Source organism: Gymnogyps californianus, chromosome 1 (assembly GCF_018139145.2).
Source record: "Gymnogyps californianus isolate 813 chromosome 1, ASM1813914v2, whole genome shotgun sequence".
Taxonomy (NCBI): Eukaryota; Metazoa; Chordata; class Aves; order Accipitriformes; family Cathartidae; genus Gymnogyps; species Gymnogyps californianus.
The window spans coordinates 161,457,483-161,483,441 of NC_059471.1; the positions used below are offsets into that span (position 1 = coordinate 161,457,483).

General features: G+C 54.4%; 3 protein-coding genes across 4 annotated transcripts in view; all 3 read right to left on the bottom strand.

Annotated features, from left to right (window-relative positions):
* The window catches only part of CSNK1E (casein kinase 1 epsilon), a 38,677-nt gene extending 35,868 nt beyond the window's left edge, over positions 1 to 2,809 (bottom strand). For both annotated transcript variants that reach the window (XM_050915500.1, XM_050915499.1), the window contains exon 1: positions 2,619 to 2,809. The gene's annotated coding sequence lies outside the window, so the exon portion shown is untranslated. The remainder of the gene's footprint in view (positions 1 to 2,618) is intronic.
* Positions 2,810 to 19,537: 16,728 nt separating this feature from the next.
* KCNJ4 (potassium inwardly rectifying channel subfamily J member 4) lies at positions 19,538 to 20,827 on the bottom strand. Its single transcript, XM_050915497.1, has one exon. It carries the CDS (start codon positions 20,810 to 20,812, stop codon positions 19,538 to 19,540), a length of 1,275 nt encoding a protein of 424 aa, XP_050771454.1. The 5' UTR covers positions 20,813 to 20,827.
* A 4,013-nt stretch (positions 20,828 to 24,840) lies between these two features.
* LOC127029719 (endosome-associated-trafficking regulator 1-like) lies at positions 24,841 to 25,959 on the bottom strand. Its single transcript, XM_050915503.1, has one exon. It carries the CDS (start codon positions 25,957 to 25,959, stop codon positions 24,841 to 24,843), a length of 1,119 nt encoding a protein of 372 aa, XP_050771460.1.

The window sequence follows — 25,959 nt, forward strand, 5'->3', positions numbered from 1 at the left end:
TCACCTAGTATTTACTTATGCATGTGGGTTTCTGTGCGTCTAAAGTCTACAAAACCCTGTGGCTATTTCTGACTTTCTTACTACAAGGAATGTAGGCAGAGCCTTGGGAACCAAACCAGGAGGCAGGCGTACCTGGGTGAGGGCGCAGCAAACAGACATGATTTTTATCCGCTGCCTGCTGTTCTGTATAACCACATTAACATACATCTGACTTGCTTACACTCCTACTCCAATAAACGATCAAAGGTCTGTGTCCCCAGGAACCCGTCACACCACTGTCAGGAAGACAGCTCTCGAACCTCCTTCCTTCATGGCTGTGTTTGCCCAGGCCTGGAGCACTTCCACTCGAGTCCAACTCCCAGCTGGGGCAAGCACAGCCAAGCAAGCTGCAGACGCCGGGCACTAAGTCCCAGCGGGGTCCCCTCTGCACCAGGGCACAGCAGTTACTGCTCTGCAACACCACAGTCCCAAGCCTAAATTTGGTCCCACCCTTCTGGGACAGGCAGGAGCCAGGTTAAGAAGGGTTTCCCGCACAACGAGGCAGCAGCCCTTCTAGCTGATTAAGCAACAGGCTCCAAAGGAGAATCTAAAAAATGCTCCGGGGTGAGGGGGTGGAAGCGGGAAGCTGGATAATAGAGTGAAAAATCACGGTCTTGCACAGCTGTCATTTTGCCTTATCTCCCCCCCAACACACACACACAAGTGTGCTTAGAAAACCTGGGTGGAGGACAGCCAGAGAGCAACAGCCTGGATTCATGGTAAGAGGGCAGGACACACACATCCCACCCCCCCCAACAACTGCTCCAGGAGTTCAAACATCTACCACATTTGCTTCTACTTCACACACATATCCCCACCATCTACAGCTTCCACCCTTATCATCTCATCTTCAGGTCTACTATCACAAGAAGAAGAAAAAAAATCTTACATATAAATTTCATATATAATAATATAAATTTTATATTACTCTCTATATATTATTTATACCTGTAAAATTTAAAAAGCTCTCCCTCCCTCCCTCCCCCCAGCAAGCTTAACCCCCCCTGCCCTGCCACCCTTCCTGCGCTCTCCAGCCAAGGCAGCATTCCCAGGGGCTGCAGGGCAATCATTTAGTTAAACCATTTAGTTTTCCATAAGGGATTAACACACATACAACCTCAAAGCGAGTGTGTGCTCTGCATGAGCGTTTGCATACGTGAATATCCAACATCACACAGACACCTACAATATACTACACAGCCTCAAAAAAAAAAAAAATACTATCCAGCTGCCAGTGCTGCTTCCCCACACACACCATTTTGCACCAATCCCCTTTTATATAATATAAAATACCCATGTACAGGCACAAAGGCCATTATATAAACACACGATAGAGTTGATCTCGCGCTGCTGTGCCAGCACCGATGGCGACCAAAGACGGAGGGACCATCTCGGGGCGGGGGGAGAAAGGAGGGCCACCTCGGTCCCACCTGAGGGGGTCGGGAGTGAGAAGATGCCCTGGCTAGCAAAGGCCACGCAAAACCAAACCCACAGCTCCATAATGGAGGCTGCCGAACCCAGCACCGCTCTGGCTTTCAGTGGAAGCATGGGGAGCGGGGGCTGCTTTGCCCATAGACCATAAAGGCTTTACATGGCTTTTTGTGTGTGTGTGTGTGTGTGTGTGAAGGGAATAAAGGAAGAGGCTGGCAAAACAATAATTTGAACTGGCTTAAAAATGGGAAGGAAAAAAAGAAAAATTACATTTTGATTGAAATGCAAAACATCAAGCCCCTCTAGACCCTTTCACACTTACAAAAAGGAAAGCGGCAAATAAGATGGGGGGGAAGACAAACCCCACGTACAGAGCATTTGGACTACATTTGAGGAAGAAAGAGCCACAACAGGAAAACAGGGGGAGAACAAAAAAAAAAAAATAATAAATATGTTCCTTACACCCCCACCCCCTACAGGCAAAACACTACGCGAAGACAGCCTTGCCCGGGCTGTTATTTTTCCGGGTAGGTAACAAAAAGCAGCCGCCCCCGGGAACGGCGCTGAACTTCTCCTCGTTCCCCCCCCGCTCCCGGCCGCGGACCCCCGCCCCTACTGCCCCCGCCCCGCACAAAAGGAAAGAGCGAGCCCCCCACACACACACCCACCCCCAAACGCAGACCCCCCGAAACAGGCGATGAAGGGGGATGGGGAGGAAGACAAGGAGCATCAGTGAGCGGGAGGGGTGGGGGGGTTAAAGCACCCAGGGGGCGGCCCCCCGCGGGGACCCCCACAGCCCCCCGCCGAGAACGGCACGGCACCCCCTCCCCGCTCGCCCTGGCCCCGCCGGCAGGCAGGCAGGCAGGCAGGGCCCCGGCAGGGGTAGAAGGGGAAGAGGGGGGAGCTTCCCCCCGCCTCCCCAAAAATCCGCTGCCGCCGGAGGGGGCGACCCCCTCCCCGCGCCCCCACAAAAGGGCTTTTGTCCCCCGCTGCTGCCCCCCCCCCCCCCCCCCAGGCCCGGCGCATCGCGCCCTGCCCTCCCCTCCCCCGCCCCCTCCCCCTCCCTCCGCGCACACAAAGAGCCGGAGGGGCCGCCTTTCCCCCGGGGTTTGCGCCCCAAGATGGAGGCGGGCGCCCCCCATACCCACCCTGACGGGAAGGGGGCCGTGTGGGGCTGCTGCTCCGCCGGCTGTCAGGGGGCCAGGCGGCCGCGGCGGGAAGGATGACGGAGGATTGGGGAGGGCTGGTGGCGGCCGTGCCCGGCGCGTCCCTCCTTCGCTCGGCTCGGCTCAGCGCGGCGCGGCGCTGCCTGCCGCCTCCCGCCCGCTCGCCGTCCCCTCCAGCCGGCGTGTGCTCGGCACAGCCCGGCGCTCACCCAGTTTCCATTGAGCCCCGGAGCCAAACCCACTGATGTCACCCAGCGCAGCCCCGGCCCTCCTCCTCCTCCTTCTCCTCCTCCTCCTCCGCCCGCCGTTAAAGGCGCAACCGCCCGCCGCCGTTCCCGCTGCCCTCCCGCCCGGCGTCCCCCCTCAGCCTCGGCGAGGGGGAGGCCCTAACCCCCCGCCACATGCGAAGTGGGTTTTGGGGGACGTTTCCCCTCAGCAGCCGCCGGGCTCCCCGCTGAAAGTTTCTCCTCAGCAGGGCACTGCGGCGGGGACTGGGGCAACAGCCCACCCGTGGCACCCCACTGCCGTGGGGGGCAGTGGGGCAGCCCCAATATGGCGCCGTTGCTACCACACCAGGGTCATCGCCCTCGGCCCCACTTGGGGATCCTCACACAAGGGCGCCGGGTCCCATCGCAATGGCGGCGGATGCCAAGCAGGGGTTCAGCAGGAAGGGCCGTGAGGCGTCAGAGCCGCCCCAACCCCACAGAGAGGGTCAGGGCTCCTCAGCCCGTGCCCTTCGGGAGCAGGGGGCACCCCTTGGGTGAAGCACCTGCAAATGCACGCAAATGTCGGCACGCACACGTAAACCCTAACGCGGACAGACAGAGGTCCACAGGGCACCCACCGGCAGATACGTGCAAAGCCAGGGGTACCCCCCAGGCCCCGGGGTGTCTGGGGGCCAGGTGGCCACCATGTGCCGCAGCGAGCCCCGGAGCAGCTCAGAAAGAGCCAGCTGAGTCAGGGGGAGGCAGCCAGGGTGTATCAGACCCCCATGGGGGTGTCAGAGCGGAGCCCAGGCTGGGGAGGCGTTTGGGGCTCCTGGGAGGTGGGAGGTTGGGGCTGGATGGGCAGAGGAGGAGTGAGGCGCCATGGTGAGCTCTGGGAGCAGGAGTGCGGGGGAGGCTGGAGGCCGGCATAGGGTGAGAGGGAAGGGAACAGCAGCAGGTCCTGTGGAGCAAGAGCCAGACGCTGCCAAGCTTCACAGGCACCAGGATGCCTTGTTAGGGAGGAGCTGCTTCAGCACAGTCATCCCGAAGTCAAGAACTGCAGCTCCTGCAGTCGGGCTAAGGGTGGAGGAGATAAGCATGAGGGGGGAGAGCTCAAGAGTCCCCATACCAGGCCAGCCCCTGTGTGCATCTAGGCCAGGACCCCCATGTCAACTTCCGAATACACAACGTAAGCAGGGGCTGTTGGCACCAAGAGGCCCCAGTTGCAGCCCTGCCGGCACTGTGCAGTGCAGAAAGCAGTCGTTGCTTCAAGTCGTACCAAGATGGTGGGCCGCAACGCTCTGAATCCCGCTGCCAGTCAGCGCCCACGCCGAGCTGGTGGGCCATTGAGACCTGGGAATAGTTCCTGTTTTATGCAAGCCTTTGGGAACGAGCGCTGTTTCCCTCTCTCACTGCCAGGCCAGTTTTATCACAGAACTTTGTCTCCATTCCGAGAAGTTAAAATTTTAATTGAGTTTTTCCTAGTAATGACATTTCCTTACACATGCTCCATTGAACCTCTGTAGTTTCACAGCTTACGTAACAGCGAACAGATGGGAAGGTAGGTAATAAAGTACGCAGCCGCTCCCGAATCCAGCCGAGGGCTTGCCCTCCTACCCTGGGTGGGTGCACATCAGCCGAGAGGGAATTTGCTGGAGCCCAACACCACTCACGACTTTGCTGCGAGTGGCAGGCCTGTACAGGCGCTGAGCGCGGCGGGCTCTGGCAGAGAGGGCTCCTGGAAGGATGGGTCTGAATCAGATCCCAGGAGAGGCAGCTCTCGGCGTGGCTGGTGGGAGCAGAGTTTGGGGTGACACTGCCTGGCAGGCGGGTGCAGGGTCTGGGTAGATGGCGGCCATGCCAGCTCTCCCTCTGTCGCTGGCTGAGGCGGCGGGAGGGAATTTGAAGAAATCCCGAACGCAGACACAGCCCTTGGGGATGAAATCGGAATGTGTGTACGGACACTTCAGCTACCTTTATTTTAATCATTTAGGGCTTAAAATAAGAACTCTTTAATTAGAAACATTCCCTTAATTGAATTGTAATCAAGCTTTTAGTGCTGTTAGCCTGGCTAACCATGTGATCTAATAACACCCACCTTCTTCTCTCCAAGCATTGCCTAGTTACACCTCTTCTTATGGAGTGATTTATATTAGGGAGCCTGGGCCAGGGGCTGCTGGTTTTGGCTGTGCATGTAGCAGCCAGTACCACAGGGACCCTGTCTCCATCAGGACTGTCAGTGCCCCAGTGGTACAATTGGCAGGTAACTCCTGCCCCAGTGTCTAAAAAAGGTAGGTGTTATATATAACACAAGCAGCAGGACCCCAACTAGAGAGAGATTGGGGTTGGAGTGGGAAGGCAAGGGAAGAAATTTGAGGGACAGGCAGAATCCATGCTCAGAATCTGTGCTGGGTCACCTCCATTCCTCTCCAGTTACCAAACTGGTGTGCAGCAGTAGCCACAAGCACCTTTTCCCCTCTGTGCACCTCTCCAAAAATGAACATCCCCTCAGGTCTAGCCCTGTATTAGGCACCAGAATACAACAACAAAGGCGCGCTAAGGCTTTGTTTAAACAACAGCACTTGGAAGGCTGTCTAACCTCCCAGACCCAGCAGTGAGCTGCAGCTGCACTCATAACCCCATGCCAGGATGAGACCCCAGGAGGCCTCACTTCATCCCTTCACCCTGGTTTGCAAAGATCTTTGGGTGTAGAGCATGGAAGGGAGCCCAGGCTCCAGCCAAGCCCCTTAGCTCAGCAACTGGAGATCTGCACCTGGGACACCTCATGTGTACCTTTCACGGCGTTCAGACATGGCCAAAGCACCCTAGATGATCCAGGGAGTGCTGCTGCTGAAGGCAGGCAAGCAGAAGATGGGCTACACAGGGTGGTTCTGCTTGCAGGCCCTTTGGCTGCTGTCCTGTTTGCATGGGAAGGTCCTTGGGCAGTCCTCAGTGCTCACACTGCTGCGCTCTTAGAAGGAACCCATGGCAGTGTGTCTTGAACTGAGTGTTGTTGGCTGGTATATCCAAGAGGGCTATACCTCAGTGGGCACGCAGCCAGCCTCACCACTGCCCGCCATGTCATTCCTCGGGTAGGAAAGGAAAAAAAGGGCTAGAGTTGCCCTGGTTATTCACAGTGTCACTGCTGGGTGGCCTCCCAGAGTCAGTGTATATGATATTCATAGCACCTAGTAAAACTCGTGGCAAAGCTGAGCTCCAGTGACCTAGCAGACCTCAGAGAATTGCCAGGTCGCATTTGGCAGCTGTGCCTGATCTGCAGTGAGCAGAATCCCGTTTCACCCACGATCTGGAGAGGGACATGCTGCTTTGAAGACCAAAGCCACTTCTTCACAGGGAGAGACTTGCCTGTGCTAGGAAGGTGTGAGGAATCAGGGAAAGAGCAGAGAAAACTTCATCTCTGTGCTGAAGTTCTACTTTTGCAAGGCCAGTGAAAGCAAGAAAAGATGAGAAGTGAGAACAAATGCATTTCCACCTGCAATCCAAGAGCAAAGGTTCCCGAGGAGGCAGGTACCTGTGGCTTGACACATCCAACAGAGCAGAACAAAGTTGTTCAAAGCATTAACTCACAGTTTATTCAGAACATGCAGCCCACACTCAAAAAACAATGATTAATGTTCACAGGGTCCTTTTTTACAGGACACACACTCTAGTTTCTTAGTACTTCCCAAATAATAATAGATTTGCCTTTTCAATACTCATACCAAGCAAGAGAGTAGGGTTTTAGAGAAGACCCAGTATTCCTGGAGGGAAGGTCAAATGCAGCCTGCAAGGTGGGGATGCTGATCTGAGCGCTTTGCCAGAGCGCTCTGCATTTTAAAGCCTTTTCTACAGTCAAGTGCAAGTCCCCATTCACATGCAGCAGGGAGCAATAAATACTCCCGCAAATGAGACATCAGGATCCCAGGATAGCACAAGGCTAAAAACAAAGCAAAACGCCAAAATAAATAAAACATAGCTAATAGCTACCTCTGAAAGGTTGCTGTGAGTGACTCGCTCAGCATCAGGTAGGAAATCCGCGGCAGGGGCAGGGATCCAGGCCAACACGCAACTGTCTCAGCAATGAGTCACTCCTTTTTCTTCACACTTTTGGGGAAAAAAAAAAGATATGATGCGGAGTCCCTGCAAAGAGCCTTCTTCATGACTCAGCCCAGACTCATCCAGAGCACCATCTAACCTGTGTGCTGCAGGTGTCCTGTGGAAAATAAATCTGTGGCCACATAATTAAAGACTCAACCGTAATTCATATGCATGAGGACATTGAAGGGCAGTTGTGCAGCCAGCCTTGGTGCTGCCATTTCTCAGTGATGAGAAATGTGTGGTCTGATATAACAGATAGCAGCAATGGCCTGTTGTCCTCAGTGAGGAGCAGAGCTGGCGAGAGGTGAGATGTGCTGTCGGGTGGCATTTGGGGTAACAGCACAGGAGCAGTAAGGCTTGGGAGGAAGACTTGGGAGAAGACTCTTGTTCGGGCACTGGGGAAATCTGTGGTCCCAGAAACACAAGCTGATACGGCTGTCCTCCCTGCTCCCCTTGTCCCGTCCAAGCTTTCCCACTTTTGGCTTCCCTTCTTCAGGCTTGTCACGAAGCCCTGGGCTCTGGGTTCAGCCATTGCCCCCTCCCAGGTCCATCTCACCTGCCCTTCCCTGCCTCTTCCCTGCCACACCCCCAGGCCCAGTCTCCTGCCCAGACAGTACCAGTCTGGCTCTGCTGTTTGTCCTTGGCCAGTCGGTCCCAGCCTTCCCACCATATGCTGTTCCCCTCCACACAAGCTGCCTGCCCCCTGTCACCAGTCCAAGCCTTCCCGGGCAGTCAGTCGGTGGCAGCTCCCCTCCATCCCCAATCCCCATCTGTCACCAGAATCCCCGCTCCCCAGGCAAACGGTTTGAGCACTGCCTGCCTCCCTCCTGTCCCCCCTGCCCACCCCACTGCCGATCACCCCTCCTCTGCTCTTCCCATTCCCCATCTCTGATCACCATGCTTCTGCTCTTCCCATCCCCCATCTCACTGCACTGGCCAGCCCTGCTTTCTGCTCCCAGTTCCCCTGCTCAGCCAGCCCAACTGACTCCAGCAGCTCCCAGGCAATAGCCCCCTTGCCCAACCAGCCCCGGAATCTCCCTGCAGCTCCCGGTCTCATCTGCCTCCCAGTCTCATTTGCTTTTCCCCAGATTTTTGGTCCTTTCCCTTTGAGTTTCATCCCTTCCCTATTCAAATCAGGGGCTTTCCTCCACCAGGCTTCCCAGAACCCAAAAGAGAGGTGGCCGGGAGCACAGGGCAGAGGGAAGCGTTGAGAGATTGAGCCCGGTGCCTGACACAGAGCAGCAGGATGCAGCCCTAGAAGGGAAAACCCTCCCAGTTTCCTTCAGCCCTGCTCCTCCGTGGGAAAGCCCATATGCTGTCATGCCAGTCTCAGAAGCCAAGGGAGGGTTGGGCAGGTTAGCAGAGGCTGAAATCTTTGAGCTGTGAAGCTGTGACAAGTCTTCCTCCCGCGTTTAACAAAACCATGTAATTTGTCCACACTGTTGCGGGAGAGCAGCGGTGTTTCATGGAGCTGGCAAAACACAGCCTCCATGACTCAAAAACTGATGTCCTGCCCAAGGCCAAGCCCTTGCTTGAAAGCCCAGAAGATCAGCAGCTTTCATCCCCTGGGCCATATATACACTTCCTCCAGCCCAGGAAACCTAGTGGTGGGCCAGCATTTTCAAAAAGAACTAAATAAATGTGCCCAATTCAAGCTGAGGCAATCACTTTCTATGGAAAATTTCTGCTCCAGTGGTGAAACTTCGACAAAGTTATAAGCAAGTGAAAACAGGGTCTTAAAAGGGGAAGTGTCGGCAACCTTAATAATAGGAGCTGCTCCTGGCCACACCTGTAATTAAGAGCCTTTATTGCTTTTCTCCATATACCTCGCCTTTTTTATCCTCGTGGTATTCCCAGCTTCTGTCAGTTTGCAACTGGCTCTCTTTATTACACCCATGCTGGCTCGCTTTGCTTAAAAAAAAAAAAAAAAAAAAAAAAGGAAGACCTAATAGAAAACAAACAAACAAACAGGAATATTCAGGTGCACCCTTAAAGCTGTGTCAGGCCAGGGCAGACGTAGCAGAGGACCACAGGACAGGGCCAAGGTTCCTTGGGAGGAGCTGGACTCAGGGCTGAATCAGCAGGATCTTGCTTGAAGACATGTAACCTTGTCCTCCTTGCCTGCACGCTGAGTGCTCCCTGGGCACCAAGGCATCTGAGTGCCTAGGGGGTGGTGGAAGAACCTGGCGCAGCAGCCTGGGCAAGGTGCAGGGATGCAGGGGAGGCACCACCTCTGCCTTGCCAAGTCTTGTGGATTCCTCCTCATCTTGAAAGCAGCACATCTCCCTCTAAGAAACTCCAGCCCTCGTATTTTTTGGAGAAAAGGAGTTGAACTGGTCCCTCTCTCTGTTTGGGCTTTTGCCCCATGGCCACGTCCTGTGGCAGAGCCATCAGCTGGGGCAGCCCTATCCCATCTTTCTGGAGGGGTGGGATCAGGCTGCTCTGCTCCCCTCTCCCTTTCTGCATGGCACTGGGGATGGCTTTTGGCAGCAGTGTGAACTTCTCAAAGCCTCTAGTGAGAGGCTGTGCAACCCAAGGAGAAGAGAAACAACCCTGGAGCTCAGAGACGTAGCCCTCTCTCTGTCTCTCTCAGGAACAGCGGGAGCAAAGCAACAGAGAACTGAGAAGCCACATTCGCCCCGTAGGAAGATTTGCAGGTCAGACCAAATGAAGTATAGGACTGGTCAGGTGGTAGGCAATTCAGCTGTGAAATGACTTGTGTTTGGGAGCCGGCTGGAGGAGAGGCTGAATACAGAAGTACAGATCAGAGGAGGTGCCCCATGACTGGAGAAAGGCAAATACTGCATTCTTCTTCAAAAAAGGCCAAAAGGTTGATCCTGGGAACTACAGGCTGGTCAGACTCGTTTGGGCCCCGGAGTGCGTCCTCTTGGAACATATTTCTAGGCACATGAAGGACAAGAAAGTGAATGGCAACCATCAGTGTGGATTTACCAAGGGTAAATCACGCCTGAACAACCTGATCGCCTTCTTCGATAAAATGACTGGATTTGTGGGTGAGGGGAGAGTAGTCAAAGTCATTTATCTCAAATTCAGCCAGGCTTTCAACACCGTCTCCCACAATGTTCTGATATCCAAGTAAAGGTGTTGTGGTCTCAATAGGTGGACAAGCAGATGGGTAAAATCTGGTTGGCTGGTCAGGCTCAGGGAGTAGTTGTTAATGAGTTGTACTCTACCTAGAGGCTGGTACCAAGTGGGGTGCCTCAGGGGGCTGTCATTGGACCTGTCCTGTTTAACATGGTTATTGATGACCTGAAGGAGGTGATGGGGTGCACTTCCACCAAGCTTGCAGGTGACACCTAGTTGGAGAGGGAACAAATCAACATGCCCGAGGGCAGGGCTGCCATCAGAGGGACATAAGCAGGCTGGAGGGATGGGCCTGTAGGAACGTTGTGAGTTCAGCAAGGGCAAATGCACAGCCCTGCACCTGGGAAGGAAGAGGCCCAGGCTGGGGACCTGCCAGGTGGAGAACACCTCTGTGGGAAAGGACCTGGGAGTCTTGGTAAAAGACAGAGCCAAGCTCTTCACAGTGGTGCATGGTGGGAGGATGAGAGACAATGAGCACAAGTTGAAACAAGAGAGGTCCAGCTTGAATACAAGGAAGATCTTTCTGTCCCCAAAGACAGTCAAGCATGGGGAAAAGTTGCCCAGAGAGGCTGTGCAGTCTCCATCCTTAGAGCTTTACAAGACCAAATAAAGCTCTGAGCAACCTCGTTTGACCTCTTTGCTGACCCTGCTTTGAGCAGGAGGCTGGACTAGAGCTGTCCTGAGGTCTCTTTCAACCCAAATTATCCCACGATCCTATGATGCGCAGCGCCCCATTTGTGTACAGCGCGTTTGGCACGTGCCAGGTATGTACGTGCTGCACACGTGTCCGTGGCAAGAGAGAGCTGCAAACCTGTGTCCCGTGTGAAGGGTGTAGCTGAAGGGGGACGAGGTATCACACACGCACGATAGGTGATGGGTGAGGAGCACACCGTGGCAGGGGAGCAGCTGGGCAGTAGCTCTGAACGCCTGTGACAAGTGTGCCAGTTTTGTGCATACCGGTGAGCTCGCTGAGCATCACACGTGTGCGAAGCGCGCTTGCAAGGAGCTTGCGATGTAAGCGTGCGGTGGGAGCGCGCGCGCGTGTGCCGGGGGAGCGAACATGTGGCCATAGTAGCGAAACGCGTGTGCAGCGTGCAGATACTGCGCGCGTGGAGGGGGGGAGAGCGGCGTTTGCGTGGGCTTGTTATTCACAGCGGCGCAAACCGGTGGTAGCTAAAAAGCGTCCCAAGTACGAGCATCTCCCATGCGGACTCAGGGGGTGGGGGGACGGCACGTAGCACAGGCAGTTATGAAACCAGCTTGCCCAGTCAGGATAATTCACGTACTGCTGTGGGAGGGACAGGAGAGATAAACAACGCACAGGGAGACGGGAGGGCAGGGAGAATGGCTTAAAATGCAGCTTCCCGGCATGCCCTGGTGGATTAGTTCAGCATCTCAGCCCGGCTCCTCTTTAATTCTTATGCAAGGGGTTTCTCTGAAAGGGACAGCCTGTCCTCGCCAGCTGAACGCCAGGCACAGGGCACCGATTAACAAAAGGCCATCTCACCACCCGTCCCACACAGCAAAGGGCAAGAGGCAGCTGGGGACTCGTTCCCTGTGAGGACTGAGGTTGTGGGTTTTCATTTCTGCCTTGCATCGTGCTGTTGCTCATCAGGGACTGCAGGCTGTGCTCGCCTGAGCCTGCCACGGCCTCCTATTCACTTCTGGGTGTGATTTGAAAGTGCTGATTTGTATCTGTAAGGCCCCATGTAGGCTATTCTGGGGGAAGCACTGTGGCCCGACGGCTCCCAGTTCCTACATCTGGATGTCTGGAGGCCAGGGGTATCTGAGTTGGGAATACGCACTGCACTTGGTCCGTCAGAGCTGCCGTTTGGAGTTGTAGGCAGTGGTACGAAGGTGATGGGCGTTGTGTACGTACGTAGGGAAGTGCGACGTCCTGGCCACGGCTTCACTGCAGCTGTGGATGCGGGAAGGGCAGAGAGCTATTCTGGGAGCCACTCCTGGTTCATTCATCACTTGCAACGTCCCCATCTGTGCAGAGAGGTGACAGGTTAAACCCACAATGGCAGGTTAAATTCCTCCTTCTGCCACTGACTGCTTCGTGATCTTGGGCAAGTCACTTTGCCTTGCTGTCAGCCACTTCCATCCTCCTTTGCTTTCTTTCTAGCTGAGAACAGAAGCTGCCCCTTCTCTTGTGACTGCAGCAGCAAGCACAATAGGGCCATAGAAGACCTGAGGGCTCTGGAGGCTTCTTCATAGGACAAATCATGAAATAATTACAAGGACTCAGAAAATCCCATGTTTTTCATAAATTGCTCTTGCATTTTAACAGCTGACAATGCATTTTGAGCTCATGAGACCATCTGACTGCTGCAGAGAGCGGTGTCTCAAACAGAGCAGCAGGGAGCATGCAGCTTCATCTGGCCAGTACAACTCCACCAACGCACCTTGTACCTCCTCTGCAGCATCCACTGCCGGCTGCTCTCACCCTGACTTCCCTCCTCCACTGACCTCAGACCGCTCTGCCCCATTGGCACCTATCAGCTTGCCGAGCACTGCTGGCTCCTTGGGCGCTCCAGGGCTCCCAATTACTTAACCCTGGCACCCCAGGTGCAGCCAGTCACCCCGGGTCTGCAGCTCTCTGCTCCAGAGCTGTTTTTCATCACAGCTCTTCCCCGCTTCCCACACAGCGTTGTGTGGTGCTGGATGGGTCACATAAGTTTCTCCGTTCGAGGCAGCCTGGTTGCTAGTGAGCACAACACTGGGTCCTGGAGAGCAAAAGGCACATGGTGTAACCCAGCAGCCTGGAGCTAAATGATGGCTCTGCTTTGCTTACATTTAATCAGCTCCTTCTGTGTTGTACCAAGTGTTCTGCTATAGGTCTGCATCACCTGTCATGTGCTCGCACCCACTCTCCAACTGATTCATTATTTTATCCCTGGAAGAAGCACGTGCAGGCTGCAGGTCATGTTATAAATATCTTCAAAGTCTTCCCTGGAGTTCCTGTGTCAGCTGGTCCTCCTCTGTTTGATACCCCAGGAGTGGTGTGCAGGCCTGTGTCGGGTCCCTGATAGACACACAGAGTCGGTTGCTGGGTGAGCATCTAATCACCTGTGAGGAGCAATTTCAAGCTCCTTATTCTCTCAGTCGCACGGCTTCTGTAACAAGGCTTTGTATCGTACAGGCCTTCAGCTGACTCTTTCAGTGACAGTAGCTCTGGGACATTCAAACAACTCTATCAATGCACTACAGCCAGGGACCCAAATATTACCAGGTCCCAGGTTTCGAGACGTGCTATTTCAAATCCGAAGCCAGCACCAAAATAATCCTGCTAATTTCAGAGGCCGAAAAAACTTTTAAAGCTCAAATATCCAGTGTCTCACAGACTATTTCAGGGTGGTGTTTGTGTCCATCCTGAATTTCTTCGCAGGCATCAGGGCAGCAAAATCACATGGCTCCACTTGGCAACATGCGTTTCTTCTTTTCATGCTGACTTGACTTTGATAGCCCGTCGCTTGGGGTCTGTGTGCCCAGGCTGCCCAGAAAGCAGAGGGATTGCCCCCACTAGATGCTTCCTTCTGGAGGGGATGTCTTCAAAGGTAAGCAAACACACTAATGGCCCACTGACTGCTCTGCTGGTGTTGGTTTCCCCAGGAACTGGAAGAAGCCCAGGAGACGCTGTACAGTTTGCAAGCCAGGCTGTCATCATCTAATGTCCCAAGGGGGTATGAAAATGTTGGTTGCCAGAAGAGCTCTCGGGGCATTGCAAACCCTCTACCTGAGAGTCCTCACACTGGCAAGGACACGTTCGAGTGGGGCATTTCTCTGCTTCCATGCAGTTTCACTGCCCCTCTCCTGCTGGGGAATGCGCTGGCCGACTGCCTGTGGCAGGGGAAAGGCAGCAGCGCCCATAAGTTGTGCGTACCATGCCAAGGGACTGAATAACAGGAAAAAAGGGAGCAAATCTCATATGTTGAGCATGTGCATCTAGGCAGGGCTGGGAGGCGATGACTGAAGGGCAGGCAGGCAGCAAGGCAGCAACCAGAAGGACCTGACTGCAAACCCAGATTGTCTCCGCCTAACTTCCCAGGGCTGGAGCGGCTTTGCAGGCTTCTCCCCAAGAAGAAATCAAAGTGGCAGCAGATATCTGAACTGCTTCCAGAGCCAGCGGCCTCTCTGTGAAAGCCCTGGCCTGGCTGTCAGGCAGGCTGACCTTTATTGCAGGTTATGGGTGCAGCGTTGGTGGTGGGTGCCGGTCCTCTCAGAGCCTGCCTTGCCTCAGGATCAAACGTTTCCACCCCGACCCCCAGCTCTGACCCACAGCACTGCCCGGGGAGCCAGCCCCAGCGCCAGCCCAGCGCCGCGGTGCCACGCCAGCCCTGGGCCAGCCCGGGGAGCCGGGACCTGCAGGGATGCTGGGACCTGCGGGGATGCCGGGACCTGCGGGGATGCCAGCCTTGCTTTCATCTCTAGATGGTGCTCTGAGGCCGGGCAACGGCCGGGCTCCTCCGGTTTGTGCCGTGCCACTCAGCCAGCCTGCCTGCGCTGCGTCCTGCCGGCGGGAACATACCGGGGCTGGGGAGGGCAGGACCCCCACCCTGCTGACCATGGCAGGAGGAGAAGCTTGTGTAGCCCCTCCGAGAAGTGGCTACCGTCTCAGCTCCTCCTGGTGTGACATCCCCTGGCCGTGGGATACCGTGCCAGGGGCGGCTGCGTCGACAGACTGCCTCCCCTGCCTCCCCATCCCTCTGCTGTCCCCCTTTACCTGCCCCAGCGGGGCTGCCCCAGCCTGGCCCTACGCCACCCCATGCTTTCACCATCCCAGCAGGCCTGCCTTCCCTCCTCTCCCCCTCCTGCGCAGCCGGCAATAGTCCATCCCGGCTCTGCGGATTTAGCACAGGGCCGGCGCCTGCAGGGTTTTCCAATAGTGGTGCTCCATTAGGGCCCAACTCTGCTCTTACCACAGGCAATGGCAAAAGTCCCATTGACTTCGCAGGGGCAAGAGCAAGCCCTTAATGGCCTGGGAAGGTAAGGCTTTTTTTTCTGGGTTGGTTTTTTTTTTGTGACATTTAAAACCATGGCCACTTCATATTGCCTGCCCAGAAGCTGGGAGAGACCTCAGGCCCTCCTGCAAAGGCAAAGAAGGGCTGCTAAAGCTCGAAGCGAGCAGAGGAGGCATTTTGCCATGCAGAGGTCACGAGCCTGCGTGCAACTGCTGGGGCAGTGCCGTGTGCCCTGCTCTGCTCCTGGGCAAAACCTGGATGAAACCGAGCTGGTTGAAAAGGAATGTGTTTGTTCAGTAGCACGGACATTTTCAACACCATTTCCGGATCACGGAAATCCAAACCCATTTTCTCCTCGTTTGAGATTATTGTTGTGTTTCTTGAAAATATTTTTAGTCGCAGTGTGCATCAAAATGTTTTGCTGAGCAAGTTTTGGGTGAGTTGAAAGGTGCCAATGACGGTTTCTTTTCAAAAGGGTTGTCCAAAAGTGTCACCAAAAATAAAACATGAAACAAGTTTCTCAAGTGTCATTTAAAACGACAACAACATTCATCTGAAAGCTGGCAAGGGTGACAGCAGCGTAGTTAGTTGTCATGGGGTGGAGGATCTGAACCAGTGCCTGGATCTTATTCATAGGGAAAAAGTCCTTCCTCTCCCCATTATCTTTCTGGTATTTGAATAGCTTTCAATAACAAGCCAAGGAAACTATTCAGATGTAAGACAGGAAAGAAATACAGGTTGTGGGCAGATAAACGAAGTGGTGTCTTCCTCCTGAAAAACAAGCTGCCAGCCCCTGAGGATTAGGGGCAGGTCTTGGTGAAGCAGTATCTCCATCAGATCCTGGAGGAGGGAGGGAGCCTGGGGACGTCGTGCCCTGGTGTGCAATAGAGGTGTCTTCTCTAGAGAGCACAGGACAAGAAAGTGTCACCTACCTGAAAGGTGATGCTCCACATATTGTATGCAAAAGCCAAAATATCAGGCGTGTTTACGGCTGCGAATGGCTTGGAGAGCTGATTTGCAGACTCCTTAAAAATGTCCAGTCTTCTTTATAGCAAACAGTCTTCCAAGGTGGATTCTCCTGGTGGCCTCTCACAGGCTGCATAAAGGAGTCCCCAGCATACAGCCAGAGAGGCGCTTGTTGAGATAGATGCTGATGTCACATGGTGTTTGTGCGTATGTTGTTGGCTGTTTATGGGATGAAGTTGTGGTATAGGATGGGTTATGCCCCCATGTGTGGCATACGCATGTAGGTAGGTGCAGTGTGTACTTGCGCACAAGTACTCTGTGATTCGAGCGTGCAGGTACAGAAGTACCTGTGCAGAAGGATGTACATACCGCTGTGTATCAACAAAGCCTGTGGGCACGCGTGCAGCTTGCAGAGGCAGAAGAGCACTTTTTACTGGGAGGAGTGACCGCACCATGCCATCAGATGGGCTGTGTGTGCCCAAGGAACATGCCATTTTGGCAACATAAGCACAGCTGTGGGAGCAGCGCCTGATGGGCAGAGGTTTACCCATCACCTCAGTTCTCCCACACTCTGGCTGTTCCTCTCCTTCCCTCTGCCCCCTCCCCTCCACCTCCTTCTCTCCCTTGGGTCCTCCTCAGCTCTCTCCCCTCTCTAATGATGTGACAGCATTGCCAGCTTTCGCCCAATTTTATTGTGAACGGCAGAGGTTTCGCTGAGTTTTCCTCAACGCCTTGGTGTCTTCTCCACCGTGATGCCAAACATGACATGAAAAGGGCCAGCAGGTTCAAACATATGGAGGGGGCTGGGATACCAGCATGGCCGCATGATGCTTGTTCCCTCAGCCTTATTGCAACCTTCTCCCATTTTTCCCTCCAAGAGCCCCGCCAGCTGAAGCGAGGGGTGGCAGCGCTGGCCTGCGTGCCGCCTCAGCCACGCCAGCTGTGCATGCCCACGGTGCTGGTGCACCCCAGCTGCCCTATACCTTGCCCGGCTTCCCTGGGCACTTGCTCCTTGGAGATGAGCCTCCCAAGAGCTAACAGGCCATGGGCACTTCATCCCCACCAAGCGCTGCCATCCGCCTCCAAAGGATGCTGTACCTCGGCGGGGGGGTGCTCAGCCGTGCGGGTTCCCCCTCTCCTGGAGGCTACCACCCCAGTCTGTGTCCTGGATGCCCGTGTCCTCACACACAGAGTCCTTCTCTCTCGGTCCATTAGTTTGTTTCCACTGCCATGGCCAGTGGCAGGCACCCAGCTCTGAAAGCTGTACTAAAAGCTGGGTCAATACCAGCCCCTGCTTATTCCCTCTGGGGAAAATAAATAAATAATAAAAGGAGGGAGGGACTTCATTAATTAGCAATGGGGAGGAGAGGTGGGACAGGGACACACGTGGAAAAATGAGGCTGTGTATCAAGTCATACATGGGAAAAGCCAGGAGGCACCAAGATCCACAAGTTCCTGTCCCCACTCTGTGCCCGATGGGAGGAGAGGGAGGCATCAGCGGTGATGCCTTTCCTTTCCCCTCCCTCTCCTGTTGCTCTGCTCTTTGGTTGTCACCTGTCTGCTCTTCTCTCATCCTCCCCCCGGCTCCTCTTCCCTTCTTGGCAAGGCTTCCCAAAGGTGTCAGATCACTGCTTGGGTGCAGGGCAAACCCATGCAGGGCAGCTGTCCCCCCGCAGAACCTACATGCCGGGATGAGAAATGGCCACATCTGGGTCTAGACCCATCTTGTTAGTCTATCCCCACTCTTTCTTAAATGCAGTCCCATATTACCTCACTTTCTCTTCTTCTTTTTCCCTTCCTCCTCCTCCGCCTGCCTGCTGTGCCTGCTTCTTCCTCTCACTCCTGCTATTTCCTTCCTTCCCCTTCTGCTTCTTCCCCCCTTCCTCTTGCTTCTTGAACCAATTCCAAATTGATATCAAGATGATGTTTTTCTGCTTTGTAGATCGGGGGTTGGGTGGGACATAATTTCTTCAGGCATTCCCCCCATAGCACAACTGTTGGGTGCCCAGAGCAGCTTCCGGCGCTACCTGTTTGTCTTTCCGTCCTCATATCATCTACAGTTTTGAAGGAGTGATTCTGCTGCTCCTAAAGGAGCAGGTTTTCACGTCTTTTTGAAATGACAGCAAAGTGATGTTACAGGTCTAGCTCTGGTTGATGCCCTCCCTCATTTCCCCTAGTTCTTACTTGCCTCTAGCAAAAAAAGGGGCTTTGGGGTTTTTTATATTTTTTTTGAGCCTCACATCTTGAGCAACGTCTTGCACATCTCTCCCTTGTCATCAAGCATATCTATAACTCTTCCCTGGGCAAAACTCTCATTATCTCCAAAGCAAGCAGGATTTTTTGACCCATCCTACTGGTAATTTTAATGCAAATGCTTCCCTCCCTCCATACATTTTGTATGATCTTCTCCCCAAGCAAATTCTCTGAGCCTCTTATTGTAGGTCTTTACCAGAGAGGCCCAGAACAAGGGAGCCCTCGTGCTGGAGCTTCCAGGCACCAACACCATACAAACAGCAAACACCAGCACTAATAACTCTCATCAGTCTCTATACCAGGCTGCAGCCTTGGGGTCTCTCCTTTGCTTCCAAACCTCCCCCTGGGATATTAGACTTTATTAAAAATAAATAGTTACAAATTCAGTTTTACAGCTGATGGCAGCAGGGAGAAGAACGGAGGAGGTGAAAGGAGCAAGTCGAGGGTCTGCTGTCCAGTCAGGTCACTTGTCTGTCATCCCGGCCGTGCCATGCCAGGGAGCAGCCTGAGTGTGCAAGCACAGGGCCCTGCCTCCTCTGCCAGGCATCTCAGGAGAGGAGCAGGACGTGTTTTTCAAGAGGACTGAGAGAACTGGGTCTGAGTCCGTGGAGCCGAGCTGCTTCTGGAGGTGAAAGATGCCAAAAGCCAAGGAGAGTGCAGAGCAGGCTACGTAGAGCGTCCTTGTCTCCTCGCTTGGCATTTACAGTGGAAGAATATGGATTTCAGTTCTCGTTCTGTTTTATATACAAAGAAAGAGTCATGTGCAACAAGCAATAAACATGCAAGTAAACCCCTCCCTTGAGATCCTTCCCCACTCCCTCCAGGAGTCCTAAACCGTCCATCCTCATCTGGTCAGTGCTTAGGTATCGCTCCTCTCCTAGTGACGGTCATGACTCTTCACAGCCATGGGGCCTACCCACGTCGAGAGGGGACAGAAAGTCTGCTGTTGCCTCAGCAGCAGAAACACCTGCTGCGGGTCCTGGTCTCTCCGTGGAGGGCAGGGACTCCTGTCGCCTCTCCAGAGATGAGAAACCAGGCGTGCTGCTCTCCTGTCTCTGGGCAGGAAAGGGGTCCTAGCACAAGCTGCACACACGGGAAGAGCAGTGTATCCTCACTCCTCTTCCAGGCAGTATGACTTCACGGGAAAGGGAGTATATCAGAGCAGCTCCAGGCCTTGATGTACTGAGGGGCTGAGAGGCAGTCACAGGAGGCATTTTCTGGTGGGCAAGGGACTTATCCAGCTACGTACGGGTGCAGAACAGAGGAGGAGATGGTGGGTGACAGGTGTGGAATGGGGAGGCTGGAGGAGTTAGATGGCTGACTCCCTGCGGTATGAGATTGTATCTAGGGGCAGAGTTGCCTGGAGCCGCTCCAGGTCCAGGTGGCTTCCAAAATCCATCATCTGGATGACGCCTCCCTCCTCCTTGGTGCTGCCCCCTAACACGACACCCACTTCATCATCGTCTTCATCTTCATCTTGACTGACAAGAGCCAGCTCATTCTCATAGCAGAAGGCACTGGGAGGTGGGGGAGAAGGTAGGATAGTCATCTTGCTTTCCTGCAGCTCCCGGGCTGAGCAGCAAGGCGTGCCGGCTACCTCATAGGTCTTGTGAAAGCGCGAATAATCCACTTTGTAGTGGTTCTTCTCCTCAAACACAACTGGTTCAAAACGATGACCCCAAAGGATTTCACTAGCGAGGTAAGAGCTTCGTGCCTGTGTGGTCATGGCTGTGGCTTCCACCATCCCCTCCAGGATAACAACAATCTCGAAGTTCTCTGTCTCCAGCTCCTCCTTGCCAATCCCATAGAGCGGGCTCTCCTCATCAATCTCATGAACAATAATAATGGGTGAGACCAAAAATATACGATCAAGGCCCACGTCGTAGCCCACATTTAGGTCCCGCTGGTCCAGGGGGAGATATTCCCCTTCCTCTGTCATGTAGGGCTTGATGAGCTGGGCTCGGACGTGGGCCTCCACGATGTGGCTCCTCCTCAAGTTGCCCACCCGCCACATGAGGCACAGTTTGCCATCCCGCACAGAGATGACCGCATGGTGACTGAAGAGGAGGGTCTGGGCCCGCTTCTTGGGCCTTGCCATCTTGGCCATGATAGTGCCAATCATGAAGGAGTCAATAACGCAGCCCACGATGGACTGGACCACAACTGCCATGATAGCCAGCGGGCACTCCTCAGTCACGCAGCGGAAGCCGTACCCAATGGTTGTCTGTGTCTCCACTGAGAAAAGAAAAGCCCCTAGGAAGCTGTTCACGTGCATGATGCAGGGCTTGAGGAGAGAGGGACTGCCTCCCACCACCGGTGCATTGAGGTCGCCATGGAAGAAAGCTATGCACCAGAAGAGGAAGCCGAAGAAGAGCCAGGAGACCAGGAAGGCGGCAGAGAAGATCATAAGCATGTACCGCCAGCGCGTGTCCACACAGGTGGTGAAGATGTCGGCCATGTAGCGCTGCGACTTGTTGCTCAGGTTGGCAAAGTAGACGTTGCACTGGCCGTTCTTCTTCACAAAACGGTTGCGGTGCTTCCGCCGGGGGGCATGGCCCTTCCCGTTCCGGCTGTGCCCGTTCATGCTGCCCAGCGCAGAGACCTTGTGTCCATCCTCTTCGGTCGAGACAATGCTGTACCTGGAAGAGAAGAAACAGGCATTTCCAGCAGAAATACGTGAAGAATAACAGCAACCACTGAGACAGCGAGGGCGGGAGACACGTGGGTGGCTCACAGGGCTACGGTACCGCGGTGCTGAATGTCACAACAGCACGTTTCCCTGGTTATTGCACCGTGGTGCCACCCTGACCAAATTGGTGGAGCTTGGCTGCAATATTTGCCGAGTCTTGCTGCCAGGAGGTTATATCTAGCAAAGTCCTGACAGGGCAGCAAATCAGGAGAAGCTTGTAGCGCTGTGCTACCTTCCAGCCTTTGTGGTGAGGAGGGATCCAAGGCTTCGAAACCTGACAGCAGCTGGGATAGGCGGGACGCCTGGGAGCAAGCACCCGCAGTCTGGCCACATTTTGGCCCTGACATTATATAAGGCCAGGAATTTCTATTTTCTCCTCCGTCTTTCCTCACTGATTTCATGGTGTGTTGGTGACAATGTTTATACACTTCCTGTGCTCAGGACAATTCTGTTGCCACAGCAACGTGTGTGGCTCCCAGCATCCCGCATCCGAAGCCAAAGGTGTAATTTGGAGATCAACAGCCAAAGTGCTGGCAGTTTCTCTGGCAGAAGCTCCACACACACTTTCTGGGAGACGTTTGCCCCTCTGGCTCCCCTCCCTCGCAGGTGGCACTGCTGCTGCCCCTCACATGCTGCTGGGATGGTTGCAGATATTCCTTAAAGACGTGATGGCAGAAGATGCTCTGACCACTGAGGAAATCAAGCGAGTGCACAGACCCCCAAGACCACTCTGGCCTCGTGACTGCCGAGCCGCAGCCTCCCAGGACCCCTCAGGCTGGCAGTGTCTCCTTCCCACCCCATAGTGTTGACATGTTAGCTGGAGCCCTCCAGCATGGGCTTCGTGACCCCCATCCTCGTCTCACAGCAAGGGAAGCACTGGTGGCTGGAGTTGTGACTCATGGGGACATGGGGCTTCTGCAGCGCTGCTGGAATCTGTAATTTCTGGTCCAGCAGCATGCAGTGCTTTGCTTCTCCTCCATAGTACTCCTCCAAGCACTGCCCCCGCGTACAGCATGTTTTGGATTGGAAAAGGAGAGAGGAGCCACACTTTGGAGCAGGAAAGCCCCTGGCAGGTAATTTGAGAAGAATATACCAAAAGGTAGGCTGAAGGTAGGGCCTGAGGGGCCAGATGAGTAGGACCAGGCCACCCGGGGCAGCAGCAGTCCTTGAGAGGAGGGTTACTCACCGGTTGACTCGGACGCTGCCCATGGCTCGCTGTATCATCAGGTGTCAGGGGGCCGCGGGAGCTGGGAGGGCGCGGGATCTCATGCAGCAGCACTCACATGGGACCAGGCGGCTCTGGGTTTCACCTCTGGTGAGCTGGGACCCGTGCTGCCATTGCGATTGCTCCTGGGCACGCGCCTTACAGAGAAGGACGAAGCAAAACCCAGTCAGAGCCTCCCCTGACAGCACCCGTCCCAGTCCCAGAGCGAGGGGTGCAGGGCTGCCAGCCTTTTGCTCAGGAGGGGTCTGGAGGTGTCCATGGGGCACAGCGCTGCAGCCTGGCTCAGGCAGATGAGGAGCTGATGGAGGCAGACCAGGTTGCACGGCCCGCAGCCCCCGTGCTCCCGGCATCTACCGCCGGGAGAGGTGCAGGGCTGGCCGGTCACCACTCTCCAGATCAAGGGCACAATGGCTGAGCAGCTTGCAGGGCCCTTGTCCCGAGCCATTATATTAATATCATAGATTACACTAGGACGAGAGCTCAGCCAGGCTAAATACCTCGCACACAAGGACTAATGAAGCACGGACATGCACGGCAGCCCTCAGGATCCCCGTCAGCCCAGCCTGACCCAGAGGGGATTTATTTCCAGGGGGTGCGGAACATCCCCGCTGTTTCAAAGAGGAGAAGAAAAGCAATGGGTAGAGCCAAAAAGGAGAACTGATGGAAAGGAAGGGCTTAGGGGTAGCTGAGGAGAAGCTGGTTAGAGCAAACAGACCTTGCGACGTGCCCTGTGTACAGCATCCAAGGAGCAGCTCAGCGGCAGAGCCCTGGGGAGGATGTCCAGCAGATGCTACGTCCCGACCCGGTCCTCCCCGAACTGAAGAACAGGTAAACCAAAGACACAAGAGCCTACCTATCCTGCCTGCCCAGAGCTGCTGGGAAGTGAAACGCAGTGAGGGGGTAATGACTCACAGATTAGGAAGGGCTTTGTACACCCATACTAATCCTGCACTGTAACCTTTGGATTACAGCAGCCAGCGCTGAGCGCAGGACGCAGACAGAGCCAGCTAGTTCACTTCCTCCCAGCCTCACTGATGAGCAACCAGTGGTTGCCATATCTGGGACAAATCCAAGGATTTTTGGCTCAAATCCAAGGATTTTGGGGTCAAATCCAAGGTTTAGCGCTACTTGCAAGTGGTCATGCACAGACAGGAGAGGGGAACAGCAAGTGATGTTGTCTGGGACAGACAAGCTGGTGAGAACCATCCTTGTCTCATCATCAGCGTTGCAGAACGGGGCTTCATGTGGCTAAGGATGACCACCAGCTTTCCCCAGTTAGGAGCACAGACCAGAAAGCAGCAAGTAAAGAGCTCCAGACATCACCTCTGATATGCAAGCACTGTCGTTGTCATGTGTGGGATGAAGATTAATCAGCAGCCTCTCCTCCAGGGACCAAGGTTACTGAGGCAGTTTAAGCTCTGTGGCACCACAAACATGGTTGTTCAGACCCAAGGATATTAGGGCACCAGGAGAAGACAGAAACCTTGTAGTCCACAACTCACCATATAGAGGTAAAAGTGAACAGCTGCCCAAAAATTCCCATCAGGAAAAAGCACTTTGGCACTGAACTCTGCCAGCACCCACCCCCTCACCGCCCTACAGCATCCAAGTCTTTAAGGAGGGTTGGTTTGGCCAGATACAGGAAATTTCGTTGTGCAGCTGGGTAAATCTACAGCAGAATCTGGGGTCGGTAACCTAAATTCATCAGAAATGTTGAGGGATGACCAGGTGATGAAGAAAGGTTACTTCATGCCTGCAGATGGTTCTGCTAGGGTAAAGCTAAAACGTATCTTCAGTGATTACATGGTGAGTTTGGACTGCAGGGTCCCACAGGTCTTTAGGAGGTGACAAAGGCAGGCAATTTAGGTATACCCCTCTATGCCAGCTCCAGCCAGGAGAGGAAGGGCATCCTCTCCAGGTGGTGCCTTCCTTAGCCAGCCTGGATAAGCCAAGCTTATCCTTAGGCAGCACTGACACTGATGCTGGAGGAAAGACACTGCCACAGCTCACACGTACGGACACTTCACAACTTCCTAAAGGTTTCTGACCACCACCCTTTCTCCAGCTGCAGGAATTGCAGCACTTGCAGGTGCACAATTTCTTGACACTTTGGATTTCTGGCCCAGGTGGTGGCCAGCTCCAAAAGAAGAGGAAGGAGGACCTAAGGAGCTTCTGCTCACTGAAACCATGTGCAGCAGCACCTGGATCTCTGCTCCTCACCTTCCCCATCTCACCAAGAAGGGGCAAAGGAAGCAGATGAAATGCAAGGGCTTTGCTCATCTCCGGTTCTGGCTGGTACAGCTACAGGAAGGGATGGGCACACTGTTTAAGAGCGCTGCATCCCATGCCACTGTGCTTCCTCCTGGCTCCCACACGGGAGCTCGAGTCAGCCGGAGCTGTGGCACAGCCTCTTGCACAGAGCCCGCCACGGCTGGACCTTGCAGCTCAGAGCCGGGAAACGTTTGCTCCTGGCTCCACAATGCCAGAACAGAGCATCAGCAGCTAAAACTACGTCAGTACCTGCAATTTGTACTTAATCACAAGAAAAGTATTTCCGTGAAGAATAAAGGCTACAAATCTGAACACATACACACACACACTCGAGCACGTGAGAGCAAATGGTTTTAGTATAGGCTGTAGTGGGAGACCCGTGGTCTTGGTCCATACACTCATCTGTAGGACCCACACAGAATTGAGTTCATAGCTCTTTTTCTGCTTCAACTTCGGAAATTTTGCCAGTAGATTTAAGGACCTCAGCAGCAAAATGCAGCGACTCTGCTCCAGAGGCGAGCTGCCTGATGGACCAGTTTGCACCCGTTACTATCTTGTGGAGGTTCTGCAAGGCGAAGTCTATGATGTGCTTCACTGCTGCCAGGTCAGTCGTTTGGCCTGCTCTCAGGTTTTCATTCTCCACCTTGGAGCTCTCCAGCTCTCCCTGGAGGATGAAGATCTCCTGCTTCAGCTTCTCCACGTTGCTTTCTGCCTCCAGAACCCGCTGGGTCATTAGCTGGAGACTCCACTCAGTCCGCTGGACAAAGGACTGTAGCTCTTGGGCTTCCCTCTCCTCTTTGGCCAGGCTGGCCTTCAGCTGCCTCTCCAGCCTCCGCACTGTGCACGCCTGGCTCTCCAAGGAGCTCTGCATGCTCCTGACCACCCTCCCGAGCATGGCGTTCTCCTCCCTGAGCACGTCGTAGGACAACTGCATGGATGGGAACTCCCTGTCCCCGATGGCCTCCTCGTGCAGCATGTGGGGCTCTGCTCCCTTGGTGCGCTCTGGGTACCCCAGATAAGGGTGACTGGCATGAGCCCGTGGGGCAAAGGCATCCATCCCCAAGTCCTTACCTGCGCTGCACTGGAAAGAGTCATAGGAGCCACACGGTGCCATACTGGCAGTTCGGAGAACATGCAACCTTTGATGCACAGGAAGGTGATAGGTCCAGCTGTGGTCCTCATCTTTGGACAAGCTGCCAGGCATTTCTGTGTCTTTGTAAAATGGTTCCCGAAACTCCTGAGCTTCCTCCTCAAGCTCCAGTGCATACTTGGCCAACCTCTTGGCATATATTCTATTTTTCACTCCTTCTTCTTTCACCATGTAAGAGTGCCTAGGATTTAGGGAAAATGGGATGGGTTCTTCCAGATCCTCCACCTGACTGTCACCCGAGCTGTCATAGCTCTTGCACTGGGGTGGAGGACGTGCGGAGTGGCAGGGGTAGCCGAATTCGTCATCGTTGTCATCATCGTCATCATCATCTTCCAAGCCTTGAGATTCTGGGCAGACCCTCTCCATTGTCCCAGAGGTGCCAAGCAGCCATGACAT